This window comes from Stegostoma tigrinum, chromosome 19 (genome assembly GCF_030684315.1).
Source record: "Stegostoma tigrinum isolate sSteTig4 chromosome 19, sSteTig4.hap1, whole genome shotgun sequence".
Lineage (NCBI taxonomy): Eukaryota > Metazoa > Chordata > Chondrichthyes > Orectolobiformes > Stegostomatidae > Stegostoma > Stegostoma tigrinum.
The window spans coordinates 12,514,463-12,534,649 of record NC_081372.1 but is presented as its reverse complement, the minus strand read 5'-3'; the positions used below and the strand labels follow the sequence as shown (position 1 = coordinate 12,534,649).

The 20,187-nt window shown below is 42.7% G+C and overlaps 1 protein-coding gene across 1 annotated transcript in view; it reads left to right on the top strand.

Annotated features, from left to right (window-relative positions):
• Positions 1-2,766: 2,766 nt before the first annotated feature.
• Positions 2,767-20,187, top strand: part of LOC125461410 (src-like-adapter 2) — a 32,864-nt gene continuing 15,443 nt past the window's right edge. The window contains exons 1-3 of the mRNA XM_048550158.1: positions 2,767-3,003; positions 15,423-15,551; positions 18,225-18,327. Of these exons, the coding sequence (XP_048406115.1) occupies positions 15,473-15,551; positions 18,225-18,327 (182 nt within the window). The 5' untranslated portion in view covers positions 2,767-3,003; positions 15,423-15,472. The remainder of the gene's footprint in view (positions 3,004-15,422; positions 15,552-18,224; positions 18,328-20,187) is intronic.

Here is a 20,187-nt window from a genome sequence, read left to right as displayed (position 1 = left end):
TCCCACAACGATATTGAACATAGAACATTGGAACAAAAACAAAGTTGCTGGAAAAGCTCAGCAGGTCTGGCAGCATCTGTGGAGGAGAAAACAGAGTTAACATTTCGGCTCTGGTGACCCTTCCTCAGAACATTGGAACATAGGTAAAGGAGTAGACTATTCAGCCCATCAAACCTGCCCACAGTTCAATACGATCACTTCATAGCTGTTTAGGCATCCAATTTCGATAAACCTGTACACGATAGTAATCAGAAATCTATCACTATCTATGCTATATATACTCAAAGACAGAGCTTCCATGGCCCTTTCTAACAAACACTGCCAAAGCTTCACAACCCTCTGAATAAAACAGTACTCTCCTACTGTAAGAAATGGAATTTTAGGATTTTGATTTGTAGCCTTTAGATTTGAATAGTTCACTGTTCCTGGCAAGTTTCACATCTTCCATGAACTTAAGCTCATCTAAAACACATCTGCCTCAACTTGCATCATGCTTTCTTTACCTATTCCCTGTGCTGGCTGAGCTATTGTAGCTCCAAGTTGAATATCACCTAGAGTTTAAAATCCTCATTCTTCCTTGTAAATCACTTCATTGCCTCACCCTTCCCTATCTCTAATATCTTTTCCAGCCTCACCACTGCCCAAAATTATTGCTGTCCTCCAGTTCTGGATTCTTGTATTTTCAAAAACTTAGAACGTAGGAGCAGAAATAAGCCAGGATGTTGACAGTGAGGTCAGGATTGTAGGGTCCTTATGTCCCCTGCTGCTCGTGTCCTTCCAAGTGATGAAAATCACCCATTTGAAAGGTGCTGTTGAAGGATGATGAATTTTCACAATGTGTTCTGTAGTGCCACTGTGATGAAAATCAACGTTTCAGCTGGTGGTGATATTACCATTCAGGCAGACTTGAGATTACCAAATACAGCAAGTTGTTGGTCCTGCCTGTAAATATGTGTTGATTAAATCCTTATGTGGTCAGCTGAAAAAGGTTTTTCATTTTTGGGATTGTGAGCACCAAATGGCAAGGCTGGAATTTATTGCCCATCCTTAAATGCCCCTGAACTGAATGGCTTGAAAGACGATTTGGAGGGTTATTTGAAGAGTCAATATCTGTATAGGTTTGGAGTCACATGTAGGCCAGATTGGCTAAGCATGGCATACTTCCTTCCCTGAAGGGGATGAGTGAATTGCACAGCTGTTTACAATCATAGAATCCCTACAGTGTGGAAACAGGCCCTTTGGCCCAACAAGTCCACACTGACTTATCCCTCTATAACCCAACTAACCTCCAAATACCTGAACACTATGGGCAATTTAGCATGGCCAATCCACCTAGCCTGCACATCTTTGGGCTGTGGGAGGAAACCGGAGCAGACGGAAGAAACCCACGCAGACATGGGGAGAATGTGCAAACTCCACACAGACAGTCGCCTGAGGGTGGAATCGAACCCGGGTCCCTGGCACTGTGAGGCAGCATAATCAGCAATGGTTTCATGGACACTATTAATGTTGCTAGTTTTCTATTCCAAGTTTATAGAGTTATAGAGATGTGCAGCATGGAAACAGACCCTTCGATCCAACTCATCCAAGCCGACTAAATATCCTAAACTAATCTAGTCCTATTTGCCAGAATTTGGCCCATATCCTTCTAAGCCCTTCCTATTCATGTACCCATCCAGATGCCTTTTAAATGTTGTAATTGTACCAACTTCCATCACTTCCCCTGGCAGCTCATTCCATACACACCCCACCATCAATGTGAAAATGTTTCCCCTCAGGTCCCTTTTAAATCTTTCTCCTGTCACCTTAAATCCATGCCCTCTAGTTCTTGACTCCCCCACCTGGGGAAAGGACCTTGGCTATTCACCCTATTCATACTCCGCAAGATTTTACGCACCTCTGTAGGGTTATGTTAATTGAATTTAAACAGCTGTGGTGGGATTTGGACTCATGTTCCTGTTGCATTTATCTGGGTGTCTGGGTTACTAGTCCAGTGGAATTGCTAATGATCCCATTACTTCCCCACTGCAGTGGAATGTTGACAGCGAATTTTGCCTCAGTTCCTCCCAGCTATGTGTATCATGGCCACAGGATCCTCTGAAGGGTCTGCCTGCACTCCCAGACAGAATTCTATTTTTAAGGGAACAGGTCAAACCATATTACAGTCCAGCAGCAGCGAACGTGATATCGAGATAATCTGAAATCTCAAACAGATTGACAAGGGGGGCTAAAATTCCCCTGGGCGAGAGCATCCATCTGCCCATCTTCTCCCTGCTGCTGATGCAGTGCAGCCAATGAAAATTGAACTGGGCTTGACAGTGATGCCTCCACAGCAGAACAGCTGGAATGTCTGATTTGGCATGACTTTAATCCCAGGGCAGGTATTAAAATAATGGTAATGGTGTGTCAGGGCTCACAAATTAAGAACATCAGTGAATCCCAGCAACAGCCAGGAGAAAAGCAGCGAGAAAGTGAGCTGGAAGGAAAGTTGTGTGTGAATGTGAAATATTAACAACCCATCCCACCCCTAAAAACAACAATCAGTTCAATCTGGATTTGCTCGCTCAATGGAGCCTGTGTTGAGGGGCAAGCATTCCATTACACAGCCAGAAAAAGAGCATTGTGCAAAATGTGAGCATAAACAGGAACCATTTATCAGACAGGCTTAAGGTAGAACGTCACAGGAAACTGTAGAACTGATGCCAGGCGTGTAAATACTAGGACTCTAAGCCAGCACGTCATCATACAACACTGCACACACTGGAGACAACCCCAACAGCAGCTGCATACTGACTCATTCTGCTCAAACTTAATCTTCACACAGTTTGTGCTCTTCCAGAACACATCAACGTTCTTGCCTTCTTCACCCCAGGAGGGGCTTTATTGGATTAACTGTTGGTTGGGTGTTGCATTCCCCTGCTGGTAGCACAGGTACAGTCTCTCACAAGGAAAAGTGCAGGAGACAAGATAAGACTTGCATCAGCAAACAGAGGAGAAAATGCTGTAAGTACTAAACGTTACATATTTTACCTGCAGGGATGAGAACCTGGGAACTGGAGAAATGTACAGAATAAACAATGTCCTATTTGTGCTGTGATTAATGATTTTTTTGTGTGTGTTGGGTCCATCAGCATGTGAGATGAGAGTGGTAGAGGATGGGATCTTCCCATTTCATACAAGCCTCTCCCACGTACGATGGAGCGAACTGGGAACCATGGCAAAGCTTTCCTCAATTCTGCCCTAACAGTGTGCTAAATCAGCCCTAACTTTTCATGTCATGTTTTTTCACATTTTGCAATGTTTGCAGAGCGCTGTGGTGGGGGGGTATAGGTGCTGACTAAGGGGAAACAGTCACATTTCATGACACACTGTGGCTGAAGATATGTAACTTAAGAACAGAATGGTTAACAGGTACTAAGTTTTGTAGCTGTCTTGCAAAATTTAGTGAAGTATATGGTGGTGCCCGTGTTTTGTGAAACTCACGCATTAATCTCTTAAAATATTTTGCACTTCTTATTCACTCCTCACCAATTCAGACTGATTGGCAACAAAGTACATTTGTGTGGCACCATTCTCACTGCATATTCCTGAATTAGACCCGAGTGAGGGGCGGTTCTGGGTCAAGTGAGCTAGAATGGCCTAAACTGAATTCATGTATTCTTTACAACTTCCAGTTATCACAAGAAAAATCATTAAGGCTAAAACAGAGGGCGAACATCTCTTTGAGAATGAAGTGGTGGCTATTTTCTTTTATTGTTATTGCCTTTCGGGATGTGGTTAGGCCAGCATTTATTGCACATCCCTTATTGCCCAGAGGGCAGTTAAGAGTCAACCACATTGCTGTGGGCCTGGAGTCACATGTAGGCCAGACCAAGTAAGGATGGCAGATTTCCTTCCCTAAAGGACACTAGTGAATCAGACGGGTTTTTCCAACAATTGACAATGGTTATTATTTTCTATCTTTTTGGTCACTGAATCAGTTTTGGAATCTGCTCACGTAAATATTGAGAAACATTGGCAAGAGTCCAGTCTCCTCAGAAATTGACCAGTTTAAAACATTGAATGTTCTTAAAAATAAACTTTATTTAGGTCTAGCATCTAAAGTGGAACAAGTACAGGGTAGAATAAGGATATTTTCAGAATCTCTACACTAAAACTAAAAATACATTCTGAATTCAGTGCTGCATTTCTTCCAATTAATTAAGAAACCCTAGTTCTGTTTACATTATTCTAAATTCCAGTTCATAACTTTGGTTATCAGGAATATGGGGAACATTGGCATGCCATGTGAGTGCTAAGGTTTGTGTTACGTGGAAATGTGAAATTAATTTCAGTGCTTAAACTGTTATCATGTCCGCTTCAAAGCAGGTGGTCTCTCTTCGGTGCCAATTACTTGGCGTTATGGTTCATTATTACCCAAATGTATCATTGCTATGATAGATCTTTATCCCATCTAAAGTTTAAAGTTCCTTGGCTCAATTTAAAGAAGACCAGGAGGGTTCTCCAAATACTCCCCGCTAAAAAACAAGCTGCAACGCCCCAGTCCGTTCCCTAAAGCTAGATCCAGCATTGTTTCCCTCCTCATTGGCCTGCAATTAATCTGGTGAAAAATGTTCACGAGTACACGATTTAATTCCAGAAAGCAGGCTGAAGGATTGAACTGGAACACATCTTTAGACATTTTATATTTATTTACAGAGTTATACATTACAAATATGTATCTCCTGAATCAAACAATTCCTTTTGTCTGCATATACTTACAGGGGTCGAGTGAATCCCCAGTTAATGCATTATTACTTGCAAACAATGAGATACAATGCATACAAATTAAACAAATAATTACTCACAATTAGAATACAATTAGCACACATTTCATCCTCCATTTTTTTCTTCACACTGTTATTTTCCCAGTCCTTTCTCAATGTCCTACTCTAAAGCACTTGCATCTTTCTGTAATTTATCAGCATGTTATCGCCTTTTCTGAAGCTTTCAGTGCCTGATACAAGATTCTCAGTAACTGCAGACAGGCAAACAAATAAAACCAAAGAACTGCAATCACAAGAAATTAGAAACAGAAACAAAAACAGCTGGGAAATCTCAGTAGGTCTGGCAGTGCCTGTGGACAGAAAGCAAAGTTAATGTTTCAGGTCCAGTGACCGTTCTTCGGAGCATTCTGGAGAATGTTCTGGAGACGGGTCACTGGACCTGAACATTAATTCTGCTTTCTCTTCACAGACACTGCCAGACTTACTACAGAATGGTGATTATGCAACCCTTACCTGGGGTATTGGAAATGAGAATCATTTTGTTTATCCACACGTCTCTCCTGTCTCTCTCAGTTTACATGCTGTTAGCAAACCTGGAAATTATAATGATTCCAGGGATTTCTGTCTGCTCATGCTTGCCATTAAGGATCTTGGACAATCCTGGAATTTGCTGCAGTTTTTTTTTAACCGCAATAAGTTGATGTGATTTGGAATGTTTCGCCTGAAAAGCAGAAACAGAGTCAAAAACAAATTCTGAATGTATGCTGAAGATAGACAAGTAAACAAGGCAATAGAACAAATCAGATAGCTTTTTCAAATACCTGGCTGAGCATAATGGGCTGAAAGATAGGTGGTAACTTGAAAAGTTTGATTAATGATTTTTGCACACACACAATCTCTCTCACACAATCACACACACACACACACACACACACACACACACACACACACACACACACACACACACACACACACACACACACAAACACACACACACACATACACACACGTGTTTGTCTCACACACACTTCTCCCATTTATTATTATTAATATTTTGAACTATTTGACATAGGGAAGCAGCACTACCAACTCAAGAGGACTAGGATTGATGTCTCTGTTTTCAGTCTTTACTTGTGTCAGGTATGTTTTATTGTGACATGGATATTTGTACATTTGAATTATAAATTCACATTGTCTTTTAGCATGGTGCTACTACAGATACCTAAAAGCTGACACACAACTGTGACTGTCTAACATTTTCTCCTTGTACATACTCTGCCCTAGTTCTGTTACGATCTCAAACACAAACTCCCTGACGTGGATACTCTGTGAGCTTGAGTTGCATTTTCACAGAGGAGCACGTCACTCTCTGTAATTATCACTCACAGCCTGGAATTTCAGTTGAAAATTTTTTTAATGACAATCCTCTTCAGTCAGCAAACAATTTCTTTTACATGCATGGAAAGCTTCAAAGACGTTTCCCCTGCTTTGAATAATAGACTGGTGCATGTGTGACAGGGAGAGTCACAAGAAAGTGTAGGCTTTGCATTCCTCTCACAATGCATTAAGTCCTCTATGAATGTCAGGGGATTTAGCCTGAGGGGCTTTGATGTGTTGGCTTCCTGAAACAAGTGAGGGGGTAGTTCCTCAATAATGTGAGGCCAGAGCAGACCCACTTTGTTATCAGTGCTAGCTGCCTGAGCTCATTGTGCAGCACTCTGCGGTTGGAAACTTGGTTTGGTTGTACAATAGCTGTGGTTAGGTACATCCTCCAGATCATATACTGAGCTCACTCAAGATGACTGAGAACAGAGAGAAAGAAAAAGAAAGCGTTTTGCAGGTCAAAATGTTCTTATCACCCTACATCAATTGATTCTTTTTTTAAAACTCCTAAACAATAATAATTCTACAATATAATAAAATGTGAGGCTGGATGAACACAGCAGGCCAAGCAGCATCTCAGGAGCACAAAAGCTGACGTTTCGGGCCTAGACCCTTCATCAGATAGTACTACAATGTAAGTTTGATTATAGCAACCCAAATGTTAGGGTTAAAGATAACAAAGTGTGGAACTGGATGAACACAGCAGGCCAAGCAGCATCTCAGGAGCACAAAAGCTGACGTTTCGGGCCTAGACCCTTCACTGTTTATCTATTTACCCCACTAGGCAAGATGAGACTGGGAGACATAATTCAGAGCAGAGAAACAAATTATTTATCTCAACTATACAAAAGCCTGGTTGGGCCACATCTGGAGTATTGTGTCTGGTTCTGGTCACCTCATTACAGGAAAGATGTGGAAGCGTTAGAAAAGGTGAAGAGGAGATTTACCAGGACGTTGCCTGGAATGGAGGGAAGATCTTACAAGGAAAGGTTGAGAGCAGTAGGCCTTTTGTCTTTAGAATGATGAAGGATGAGAAGTGTCTTGACAGAGGTATACAAAATGATCAGAGGGATAGATAGAGTAGACAACCAGAGAATTTTTCCTAGGTTGGAGGTAGCTTTTACAAGGGAATGTAGTTTTAAAGTGAAAGGAGGTAGATATCGTGGAGACGTCAGAGGTAGGTTTTTTACTCGGAGAGTGGTAGGGGTGTGGAATGCATTGCCGGAGAGGGTAGTGGAGTCGGCCTCATTAGGGGCATTTAAGCGGCTATTAGATAGGTGTGTGGAGGATAGTATAAGGTAGGGATGGAGGTTAGATAGACCTTGGGTTTAGGGTAAAATATCGGCACAACATCGTGGGCCAAAGGGCCTGTACTGTACTATACTGTTCTATGTTCTATGTTCAACTAGTTTATGCTGGTGATTATACTGTACTCTGTCATCTTCCTCCCGTTCTTTAACTAACCCTGTCAGCATATTCCATTTTTCTTTTGTACTTGTCCAGTTTCTATCCAAATTGTAGAAGCTATTTGCCTCAACTTTTCCACGTGGTAGTGACTTTCACTTTGCTCTGGGTTAAAGTAGTTTCTCTCCAATTCCTATTTGATTTATGAGTAACTACCTTACTTCCTGAATTCTTAGCTTTGGACATCCCCTACTCCCTTTAACCCTCACCCCCATCCCTGATTAAAATGCACCCTCCCTGGGTTGGCATTGAATGGTATTTAAAGTTCCTGCCTCTTTTGACTTTATGAGGCTTTCAGGAGGGCTAGAATACAAGGGCAAAGATGTACTGGTGAGGCTGTACAAGGTTCTGGTCAGACCCACATGTGGAATAATATGAGCAGTTTTGAGCATCATTTCTAAGGAAGGCTGTGCTAACGTTGGACTGGGATCAGAGGAGGTTTATAGGAATGATCCCGGGGATGAAGGACTTGTCATACGAAGAGTAGTTGAGGATTCTGTGTCTGTATTTGGTGGGGTTTAGAAGGATGAGGGGTGGCTCTGAATGAAACTTACAGACTACTGAGAGGCCTAAATACAGCGGACATATGAAAAATGTTTCCGCTAATAGGAGAGACTAGGACCCATGGGCACAGCCTCAGAATAAAGGGACGACTGTTTAAAACAGAGAAGAGAAGGAATTTCTTCAGCCAGAAGGTGGTGAACCTGTGGAACTCATTGTCACTGAAGGCAGCAGAGATTAAGCCATTGAGTGTCTTTAAGATGGAGGTAGAGAGGTTCTTGATTGGTAAGGGGGTCAAGGGTTACAGAGAGAATGAAGGAGATTAGTTTTAGGAAACACATCAGTGGAACAGACCCAATGGGCTGAATGGCCTAATTCTGTGTCTACATCTCATTGTCTTATGACTCCATGACTCTAAAGGCTTGGTGAGCCAATACAAAGTTCTCATCTTGTACCAAACAGACCAGGAACAGACCTGAGCCCGCTGCCTTAGATTGTGCACAATGATAAGTCTCAATATCTGCTGGCTGTGTTGTAGGGAGACAGGGAATGGTGAGTGTGGTGGGACAGAGAATCTGTGTTTCCTGTTGGAACTCTACTAGGAGCAGTCACTGCTTGGTTCCCCGCAGAATTTGCATTGCATTTCACTGCTTCCTGTTTGGAACATACTTTGTCAATGGCCACCTGTGAGGCATCAGAAGCAAAAGATGAATCTAGGACAAGGGTTGATGCTTTCAGGAGAGGAAGTAGAAGCCTAGGAGAGGGAGCATGGAGCCCTGGTACAAAATGAAGCTTATCAAATGGTCCTGACGGATCAGAAGTTGATGTTTCCTGCAAATTGGCTTCATGAAACTCTCACAAACATCTAGGCTTGATGATTCAACATAGTCCTAGTTGGTTTCCTACATTTTGTCCTTTATAAACTTGAGATAATATAAATCCCTATTTCCTGTGTCCTTCTTTGCAACAATCCCTAATCTAAGTCCCTGTTTCCTGTGTCCTTATTTGCAACAATCCCTGTTCTCATATCACCCCTGTATTCACTGACATGCATGGGCCTTTGGTCAATTAGTGATATCTTGATTTTAAATTTTAATGTCTACTTTCAATTCCACCAGGCTCTTGCTATCCCTGTGGCTACTTTCAGTCCAACCACGCTCCAGTAAATGTGATAATGGGAACTGCAGATACTGGAGAATCCAAGATAACAAAGTGTGGAGCTGGATGAACACAGCAGGCCAAGCAGCATCTCAGGAGCACAAAAACTGATGTTTCGGGCCTAGACCCTTCATCAGAGAGGTCTCTGATGAAGGGCCTAGGCCCGAAACGTCAGCTTTTGTGCTCCTGAGATGCTTCTTGGCCTGCTGTGTTCATCCAGCTCCACACTTTGTTAGCCTCCAGTATATCTTCTGTCCACTAATGGTAACCGTTTCAGCATCTTTGATGTTTCCGAGTGATAGCGGTGTCTTTAGTTATCTTGTCTTCATACTCTGGAACACCTCCCTGTTCATCTCTGGCTCTCCATCTCTTTTTGTTCTCCATAGAACACCTTTAAAACCAATCTCTTTAACCAGGCTTTTGTTCATTTAACCTAACATTTCATATTAATCCCTCAGCAGAACCATAAGATATAAGCGTAGAAATTAGGCTATTTAGCCTATTGTGTCTGCTCTGCCATTCAATCATGACTGAATTTTACATAGAACATAGAGAACATAGAAAAGTAAAGCACAGTACAGGCCCTTCGGCCCATGATGTTGTGCCATGAAATAATCCTGATCAATAAATAAAATAACCTAACCTACATTCCCCTCAATTCACTGCTGTCCATGTGCATGTCCAGCAGTCGCTTAAATATCACTGATGACTCTGCTTCCATGACTACCATTGGCAAACTATTCCATGCGCTCACAACTCTCTGGGTGAAGAACCTCCCTCTGATGTCTCCTCAATACCTTCCTCATAACACCTTAAAACTATGACCCCTTGTGGCAGTCAATCCTGCCCTGGGGAAAAGTCTCTGGCTATCGACTCTATCCATGCCTCTCATTACCTTGTACACCTCAATCAGGTTACCTCTCTTCCTCCTTCTCTCCAGAGAGAAAAGTCCGAGCTCAGTCAACCTCTCCTCGTAAGACAAGCCCTCCAGTCCAGTCAGCCTCCCGGTAAACCTCCTTTGCACCCTCTTCAAAGCCTCCACATCTTTCCTATAATAGGGTGACCAGAACCGGACACAATATTCCAAGAGTAGTCTCACCAGGGTTTTGTAGAGCTGCAACATAACCTCGCGGCTCTTAAACTCAATCCCCCTGTTAATGAAAGCCAAAACACCATATACTTTCTTAACAACCTTATCCACTTGGGTGGCAACTTTGAGGGAGGTACACAAAATAATCAGAGGTATGGTTAGAGTAGACAGCAGAGACTTTTTCCTAGGGTGGAGGTAACTTTTACAAGGGAACGTAGTTTTAAAGTGAAATGAGGTAGATATTGTGGAGACATTAGAGGTAGGTTCTTTACTCAGAGAGTGGTAGGGGTGTGGAATAGATTGCCAGAGAGGGTAGTGGAGTCGGCCTCATTAGGGGCATTTAAGCGGCTATTAGATAGGCATTTGGATGATCGTATAAGATAGCGGTGGAGGTTAGATAGACCTTGGGTTTAGGGTAAAATATCAGCACAACATCGTGGGCCAAATACTGTGCTGTACTGTCCTGTGTTCTATGTTCAACTAGTTTATGCTGGTGATTATACTGTACTCTGTCATCTCCCTCCCGTTCTTTAACTAACTCTGTCAGCATATTCCATTTTTCTTTTGTACTTGTCCAGTTTCTATCCAAATTGTAGAAGTTATTTGCCTCAACTTTTCCATGTGGTTCAATTGTGGTGGGGAGAATGCCTTTGTGTCTTCTTCAGAATAATGGTTTGAGATAGTTAATATCTACATGAGAGGGCCATAGGCTTATAGTATCATGTGAAAGATGGGATCTCTGAAAATGTATCAGTCCCTATAGTGCACAGGATGCATCTCAGGAGGTGCCAATAAAACTCTGAGAATGCTAGAGAAATTCAGAAGATCTGGCAGCATTTGTTGAGAAAGAAACAGTTAATGTTTAAAGTCAGGTGCAAGTCTTCTTCAGAGCAGTTCTCATGAAGTCATACTGGACTCAAAACGTCCTGCCCACGGATGCTGCCAGACCTGCTGAGTTTCTCCAGTACCCCCAGGGTTTATTTCAGGTTTCAAGCATCCACAGCCTTTGTCCAATAAAACTCTACTTCACTGCTCTTAATTTTTAGAATAATTTAGGGACAAAATAACTGTAGTCACAAAATAACCAAACACCTGCAAACAACTTGGGGAACCTTACTTTTGCTTTACTTGCTTTGTCGCTACATATCTGTTAGCTGGGTACTATGAGCTGGTCACACTGTTACACAACACTCTAGCACATTTGATACTGAGGAAAAATCCAAAGTGCAAGAAATGGAAAGTCACACGTGAGTGAACCACATAACTCATAACCAGTTTCCAAGGATGTCTGGTGAGACCTTTGTACAGTACACAGTGATTAACACTGAATGTAGCAAAATCACAGGACTGTGGGTGATGCAGATGCCTCATAGCTGATCTCCTCAGGGTGAGTGAATAGACTTCCTATTTTCATGGAGGCCACAAGGTGTCATTTCTGTAAGAAGGAAACTTTAAACTCCTAAGGAGGTGCAATTAGTGCAGGGAGCCTCATCGCTCCAGCTCAGAATGAAACAGTCTTCAAACAATTGCCTTTCTCATTCCCAGTGCTGTGAAGCCTAACACCCAAAGTGTGAAAGACTCAACATGTTTCAATTTTATTTTTAGTTCATCGTTGGCATGTGATCGTTGCTTGCCCAACTCTTAACTACTCATTGTGTTCTTTGACCTGCTGCAGTCCATGTGGAGTAGGTCTTCCCACAGTTTCTGCAGCAGGTCAATACAACTGAGAGGCTTTGCTGGGCCTTTCCAGAGAGAAGTTAAGAAGTTAAGCTAACAGCCCAACCTGGTAAAACTGGCCTCTGAGGAGTTTTAGAACCTAGACGGGCTTTTTGAAACAATTTAGGGTGGCACAGTGGTTAGCATTCCTGCTTCACAGTGCTAGGGACCTGGGTTTGATTCCAGCCTTGCCTGGGTGGAATTTGCACGTTCTCTCCATGTATGCATGGGTTTCCTCCAGGTGCTCCAGTTTTCTCTCACAGTATGGTTAGGAAGATTGGCCAAGCTAAATTGTTCCATAGTGTCCAGGGATGTGTAGGATAAGTGGATTGGCCATGCTAAACCTCTATAATGTCCAGGGATATGCAGGTTGGGTGGTTTAGCCACATTAAATACCCCATGCAGGGTTATGGGGATGGGATGGTGGGTGAGTTTGGATGGTGTGCTCTTTGGAGAGTCAGTACAGACTCAGTGCTCTGTAGGAATTCTTTGATTCTGCAATCTGGTAGATTTGTGATAAAAATTAATGAAAGTAATGTTTTGTTCCAGATTTATTAACTGAATTTAACTTGCCCCAGCTGCCATGAACATATATCATCAAAGCAGTAACGCCACCACCATGATGCAACCCCTACACCCTCACCACCTCCCCCCATCCTCGTAACCCCACTACCATCCCATCCTGCTGCCCCCCACCCCCGGCACTAAATATACAGTCAGTACTTCTCATGGTGCAAACCTGAATAAAATGTTTCCTGTCAGTTAGCAAACAAAGCATTTGACCATTGGTAAGCTCAAACTATCCCAGCAGAGTTAAAGAAATGGGCTCGCGAGTGAATTCAATTTCAAATGCCTTGAAAGATGCGAGGGAAAAATATAGAAAGCTTAGATTTGTGGAGGTTGTAGAGACAATGTTTGTTGGTGAAAATCTCCAGATGAGATAAGTGTCAATGTTTTAAAATCAATAGGTCACTCAATGATAATTGACAAAAGTCCCTTTCTAGGGGCAGTTTTAGGTAATTTGTTTTCTCGAGCTAACCAGCAGTTCCTCACACAGTAGCACCAGGAGACGTACAAACAAACCAGTGGCTGAGCACTGTCACCCAGGATTTCCCCTCTTCAGTTATTTGAGGGGGCTCCACCTCAATCTTTGGTTGGGCGTCAGCCCCATGGTCCTGATTTAAATGTGGGAAGGGGTGAACAGGTCAGAGAGTCTCTTCCTGGGTCTGGACAAAGTGGCCGTTAACAGGTGCAGACAGCGGGCTGAGGAGGGGCTTGCTGTTCCTGACTGTCTGCCCATCTTTCCTCGCTACATCCACGCTCGGGTTTGCCCGGAGAGGGAGCACGCTGTGTTGGCCAGTGCAGTACAGACCTTTAGAGACCACAGGAGCTGAGTACGTCATCACTTTTCAGATAATGTTATTTTGCCTGGATAAAGTTCTGCTCCTGTTTATAACTTTCCTTTGACTGTGAGCATGTATTTTTGTCATAGTGCCGCCGCATGTTTTAAATTTGTTTAAAAGGGAGAGTCAAGGAAAAGCATTGTCAATTCAAAATGGCGTCTTTTTATTGAATATCTCTGTGGCCTAGTGCTGCTCTTTTCAAATATACCGGTAATTCTTTTGTTCGTGAGAGATAGTTGGAGCTGCAGATGCTGGAGATTCTGAGATAACAATGTGTGGAGCTGGATGAACACAGCAGGCCAAGCAGCATCAGAGGAACAGGAAAGCTGACGTTTCGGGCCTTGACCCTTTTTCCTGAAGAAGGGTCTAGGCCCAAAATGTCACCCTTCCTGCTCCTCTGATGCTGCTTGGCCCTTCTGTGTTCATCCAGCTCTACACCTTTCTTTTGTTTGTATTTTGTTTATACTTAGCAAAGAAATGCTGTAGCTTTGTTTATACGTGTGTAACTGTGTGAAGCAGTTGTTGTCAAAGTGTACCATCATATTTTATTTGTATTGAAAACAGATCTCTACAGGATGAGGCAATAGCTAAAGCAGTCAATGGGGCAGATTTTAGTGCTTTACAAAATACTGAATAAGATTGAGAACATTCTTAGCATAATTGTAAGAAATAGCCAAAGGTCACTGAAAACTGTAAGTTGATTGTCCACAATGTTAACCTCTTCTTGACATTTCAGCAGCAGAATTTGATACTATGAAATTGGCAATAGAATTGTTTAAAAACTGCAGATGCTGTAAATCAGAAATTGCTGGAAAAGCTCAGCAGGTCTGGTAGCATCTGCGGAGAAAACTCAGAGTTAACATTTCAGTTCAAGTGATCCTTTCTCAGAACTTGTTCACATTTCTGAATCGACATGAAATACATTACAGTGAGCTGCCAGATGCCCTAATTTTCAGGCATTAGTTAGGAGATAATGACTCACCAGGGCACCAAGAACCTCCAGACATCAGTCTTAGAAGCTGTTTTTCACTACTTTGAATGTAGAGAATTTTTAAATCCATTTCAGTAACTCAATTCTTCTAATACATTGACAACAACATTCAAGTGAAAGCAAAATACTGCAGATGCTGGAAATCTGAAACAAACACAGAGAATACTAGAGAAAATCTGCAGACAGAGGGAGAAAATGTTTCGACTCCGGTATGAGTCTTTGGTCCTGCTGAGAGGCTATATCAGACTTGAAACATTAACTCTTTCTCCACAGATGCTGTAGGACCTGCTGAGTTTCTCCAGCATTCTGTGTTTGTTACAATAACATTCATGTTCATCAGGTCACCATTCATTGCCTACCCCTAATTGCCCCTGAAGGAGGTGGTGGTTCAAGCTGCTTTCTTGAACCACTGCAGTCCTTGTCAGTAGGTATTCCTGCAGTGCTGTTAGGGAAGGAATTCCAGGGTTTTCACCCAGAGACAATGAAGGAACAGAGATACATTTCTAAGACTGAATAGTGCGTGGCTTGGAGGGGAATTAGCAACTGGTGGCAGGTTTGGAAGGGACTATCAAAGGATCTTTGGTGTGCTGTTGCATTGCATCTCTATGTACGCAATGCACATGTACATTGGCAGTGAAGGGAGAGGTTGTTGAAGTTGCTGGATGGCAAGTGAGGTGCTTTGTCTTAGATGGTATTAAACTTCTTCAGTGCTTTTGGAGTTGCACCTATTCAGGAAAGTGGGGAGTATTCAACTCCACTGCAGACTTGTGCCTTGTAGATGGTGGACAGGCTTTGGGGGAAACAGAAGATGTATGTGTGAGGGCAGGAATTAGTTTGACATAGCAAACCCTTTCCGCTTACTGCCTGGGGCTGACACACACGTGCATTTTATTTTATCCCTCCTTCCCGTTGAACCATGGGTGCTCATCAGATCTTCCTTCTCCTTGCAGCCCCTGCTGTTTAAAACATTGACGAGCAGGTTCCGTGGGGCGTGGACATTATGGGCAGCCGACCGAGCAAGTGCAGACACCAGACCATGGCCATGATTCCATCTAACCCAGCGAACCAGCCCTCTCCAGGTAAGATATACCGTCCACTGGCTGGCTCCTTTGTTGGGGTGGGGTGATGTGGAAAGGGAGGTGTGGGGGGGTTTGGTGCAAAGGAAGGAATGGGAGGGTGGATAATGATCAACCAGGGTACGGGCTCCTGCCCACTGCGGTGCAAACTGTATCCTGGAAAAGTTTACATCGAATTACAGTAAAGGCCCTGTTATGCGGATCCCAGAATTCTTATATAACTGGCATCCGAGATTCAAAAGGAGAAATCTGGGTGCTTGGGATCAGGATATTGGGTTTATTTCTGGTACCAGCAATTGGGAGGAATTATTCGATCAGCTGCTTTATTAAAGCTAGTTTAAGAGTTACCTTATCAATAAAGTCAGAGTCACCTATCATAGCCAGGTAAATTGGCATTTATCAATGGTCCAGGCCCCTTGTTCTTAAAAGGTGCATTCATCTTCTGGCAGCAATGTTGTCCCAGCCATCACTAGTACTGCTTATCCTACTGGTAGCTGTAGCTACCTGGCACCTCTATTCTCAGTTTCTGCTGGATAGCGGAGAGATTACTGTACATGGATTAGACCGCACAGAAAGAGGCCCAGTATTATTGTCGGGCCACTTCAGATACTGCAGCTGTTCAAAGAGTAGTTGGCTCACAACTAGCTTCTGCAGGCAACTAAAGGTGGAAAACAAATGTTAGGCCTGCAATGTCACCCGTAACAGAGACAACGTTGGTGGAGTTCCTGACAGAATTGACAGGGCGGTTAAAGAGAACTGATTGTAATTTTTTGGACATCTGGAACCATAGAGCATTGAGTCTAAAAAATAGAGCCAGATCATCCCAAGGTGAGGTCAGGGAAAACTACAGCACAAAAATGACGCTAGACAGTTGGAATTCTCGATTTGTGAACTGTTAATCTCGGAACCGAGAATAATATATCTTGTTAATCAAAGGTCTTAAGGAATGTGGGACAAGGATAGGTAGTTGGAGTTAGGTCACAGATCAGGCATGATTCCAATGAACAGGGATTGGGGCGAAGTTGGCTCCTCCTCCTCTTCCTATTACCTGAACATATAGGGGACTATTTTTTGCTGTGCCATTGCATGGTCGAGATGCAAGTTAATGTGGTCACCACTACTTTTACTTCAATATAATTTTACTTCTGTTGCCTGGAACCACTCTCATCAACAATTGAGATGTCTCTAATTCTTCCATATCTGCTGAGTCCTGAAAAGCTCCTCTGCTTCCTCAAAACAGACAAATAGCTCCATGCAGTCAGACATGTAACAGGCCTGGCTGGATGTCTGTGGCCAATGGTGTTTCACTGGGTCCTCTGTTGTTAGTAAGATATGTAAATGATTTGGATGAAAATATAGAGGCAGTCTGATTAGGAAGTTTATGGATGACATAAATAGGAGTTGTGGATAATGAGGAAGGATAGCCAAAGATGTAACAGGATATAGATCAATTGGAGAAATGGCAGATGGAGCTCAATCTGGACAAGTGTGAGGTGATGCATTTTGGGAGGTCAAATGCAAGATGATAGGATACAATAAATGCCAGGACCCTTAGAAGCATTGAATAACGGAGAGAGATATTGGGGTGCAAGCCCATAGCTCCCTGAGAGTGACAACACAAGTGGATAAGACGGTAAAGAAGGCATTTGGCATGTTTGTCTTTATCGGTCGGGGCATTGAGTTTAAAAGTTGTCAAGTCGTTGCGGCTCTGTAAAACATTATATAGATCACATTTTGGAGTCTTGTATATAGTTTTGGTTACCACATCATAGGAAGGCTGTGGAGGCTTAGGAGAGGGTGCTCCTGAGATGCTGTGTTCATCCAGCTTCACACTTTGTTACCAGGATGTAGCCTGGATTTGAATGCATTACATATGAGGAGAGGTTGGACAAACTTGGATTAGTTTTGCTAGAGCATTGGAGGCTAAGCGGCAACCTGATGGAAGTATAAAAAAATTATGAAGCATGGATAAGGCTGATAGTCAGAGTCTTTTTTTCCCAGGGGCGGGAGGGGAGATGTCAGATACTGAGGGGCATAGGTTTCATGTGAGAGGGGGAAAGTTTAAAGGAGATGGGCTGGGCAAATTTTTTACACACAGGGAATGGTGAGTGCCTGGAACGTGCTGACAGGGGAGGTAGTAGAAGCAGATAAGATAGCAATGTTTAAGACGCATTTAGACAGACACATGAACAGGTAGGGGACAGAGGGAGATAGACTGTATGCAGGCAGATGGGATTAGTTTAGAATGGCATCATGGTCAGCACAGATATGATGGGCTGAAGCATGCTGTGCTGCACTGTTCTATGTTCCATGTTTCTATATTAATCTCAGCCTAAATATATCATCTTCTAAAATGTTTGGTTTCCTTCTGGTCAGGACAAAAGATGTATGTTGAAGCCAAATGACATTGCTGTACATGATTAAATACACTTAGTGCCAAAATTAACTACACATTCTTATGACAGAAGTTGCATCCATGCAGTTATAACACTACAAGCTCATCTTTTATTCTGACCAGAATCATTTGTAGGCTGTTATATTTTGAGAAACAATAAGAAGAGTGCCAGGGAGGTCATTTTTAATTTTGCGCAGTGGCTAACGCCTTTATGCTAACCCTAAATTTTGCTAAGGAAAGGTTTCTAATCCCTTCAAAACTTTGTTTTCTTCTTTTTCTAGATATCAGCAAGGTTATGATGGTGGTGGCACTGTATAATTACCCGTCGACATCTGATACTGACCCTGTAATTACTGTGGGCGAGAGGCTGAATGTTGTTAGTGAGTAAGTATTACTCTATGTGTGGCTGTGATGGGCATGTTTTTAACTGTGGGTGCAGCCATTAACTCTTTCGAACATGGGTGAATCATTTCATTGATCAGATTTCCCTGTGAGCAGACATGTAAAATCCCAAAGGCTTCCAAACCAGAGAGACCATTCTTCAATTCAGTTGTGGTGTGAACATTAAAGATCTCCCTTCTCTCCTCTCCCTCACCTCCAGCAATAGGTGAAATAAATAGTTCATTTCAAATTCCTGACAGTCTGACCTTCCTAAAGATCAATGCTGTGTGTGCAATTAGCAGGAAATACAGCTAACAAAAGGATATTCTATTCTAACCCCCTCTGAAGGCAATTTAATGTCCTAGGGGCATGAAATAGATTTGGTACAGAGATAGTAGGAACTGCCGATGCTGGAGAATCTGAGATAACAAGGTGTAGAGCTGAGTGAATACAGCAGGCCAAGCAGCACCAGAGGCGCAGGAAGGCTGATGTTTCGGGTCTCGACCCTTCTTCAGAAATGTATTTCAGAAGAAGGGTCCAGACCTGAAACGTCAGCCTTCCTGCTCCTCTGATGCTGCTTGACCTGCTGTATTCATCCAGCTCCACACTGTGTTATCTCAAATAGATTTGGTGGTTCTTTCTCCCCATTTTCTCTAAAAATTTTCCTTTGTTGGTTGATATGAAACAACGTAGGGAGGGGGAAAATATTCTGTTTGACTAAGTGTTGAGAACCATCCACTGAGGCTGATTAAGAACTTGTTTACTTTAGCATTGCTCTGAGAAGGTGGATTTACGCAGCAGGAGGGTTGGTGGTGAGAAGTCTTGTGATAACTCCTCCAGAACTGCACCCAACCTGAGTTAGTAACCATAAGAAAAAAGTATTAATGCATTTATGTGAAATTCTGCTGATCCCTATTTGAGAGGCAGCATAACTTAGGGGTTTGCTATGAGTGGTGAAACAGAGAGATTCATGGAAACATACTGATTATTAATGTCACTTTGTATATTCTCCACATTAATATGGATTTCTTCACTCAACAGGGAAGGGTTAACTTGCTCCTGTCAATAGTGAAGTGGAAACACACAAACACTAAACCTTCCCTTGTTATTCATTGCTGCAATTAAATTCTCAAGTTAGAATGTAGAGTATTGTTAAGCTTTGGGTATTGTCCCTAGCTCTGAGCCTGAATGTCTGGGTTCAGGTCACACCTCAGAACTCAATGGGAATGGAAGTTGCATTCACAATGTGGCAAAAACATGAATCAACCTGTAAATTCTTCCAATATGCGCCAATGATGGGCAGTAAGTTTGGGAGAGATTCCAAGTCAGCTATGTGATGCAAGGAATATTGGAGTCTCCACCATCATTGTCCATAGCTCCAGAATGACAACATATGTGTCAAGATGCATGACCTTTTTGATGCAAAATTATATTTTATTCATAATAAAAATCATTGATAAGTAGACAGTAAAAGGTTCTCATTCTGATCCGTATGATCATTCCAACGAGGGAAAAGGATCAAATAACACATTGGAATTTCCCACAGAGTTACTGTGCAGTTGCAAATAATAAGGGCATTTTTACCACATGCGGGAAATAAATGTTTACATGTTAAGGCAATGAGGGATAACTGAACCCATCCCCATTTTACTTTGTCAGAAAGTCCTAGGATGGTACTCTCTCATGTTACCACAGCAACCCAGACATCCTGCAGAGGGAGTGGGAGGCTAGAAGGGTCCAGACACGAAACGTCAGCCTTGCTGCTCCTCTGTTGCTGCTTGGCCTGCTGTGTTCATCCAGCTCTACACCATGTTATCCCAGATTCTCCAGCATCTGCAGTTCCTACTATCTCTAGAAGCTGGT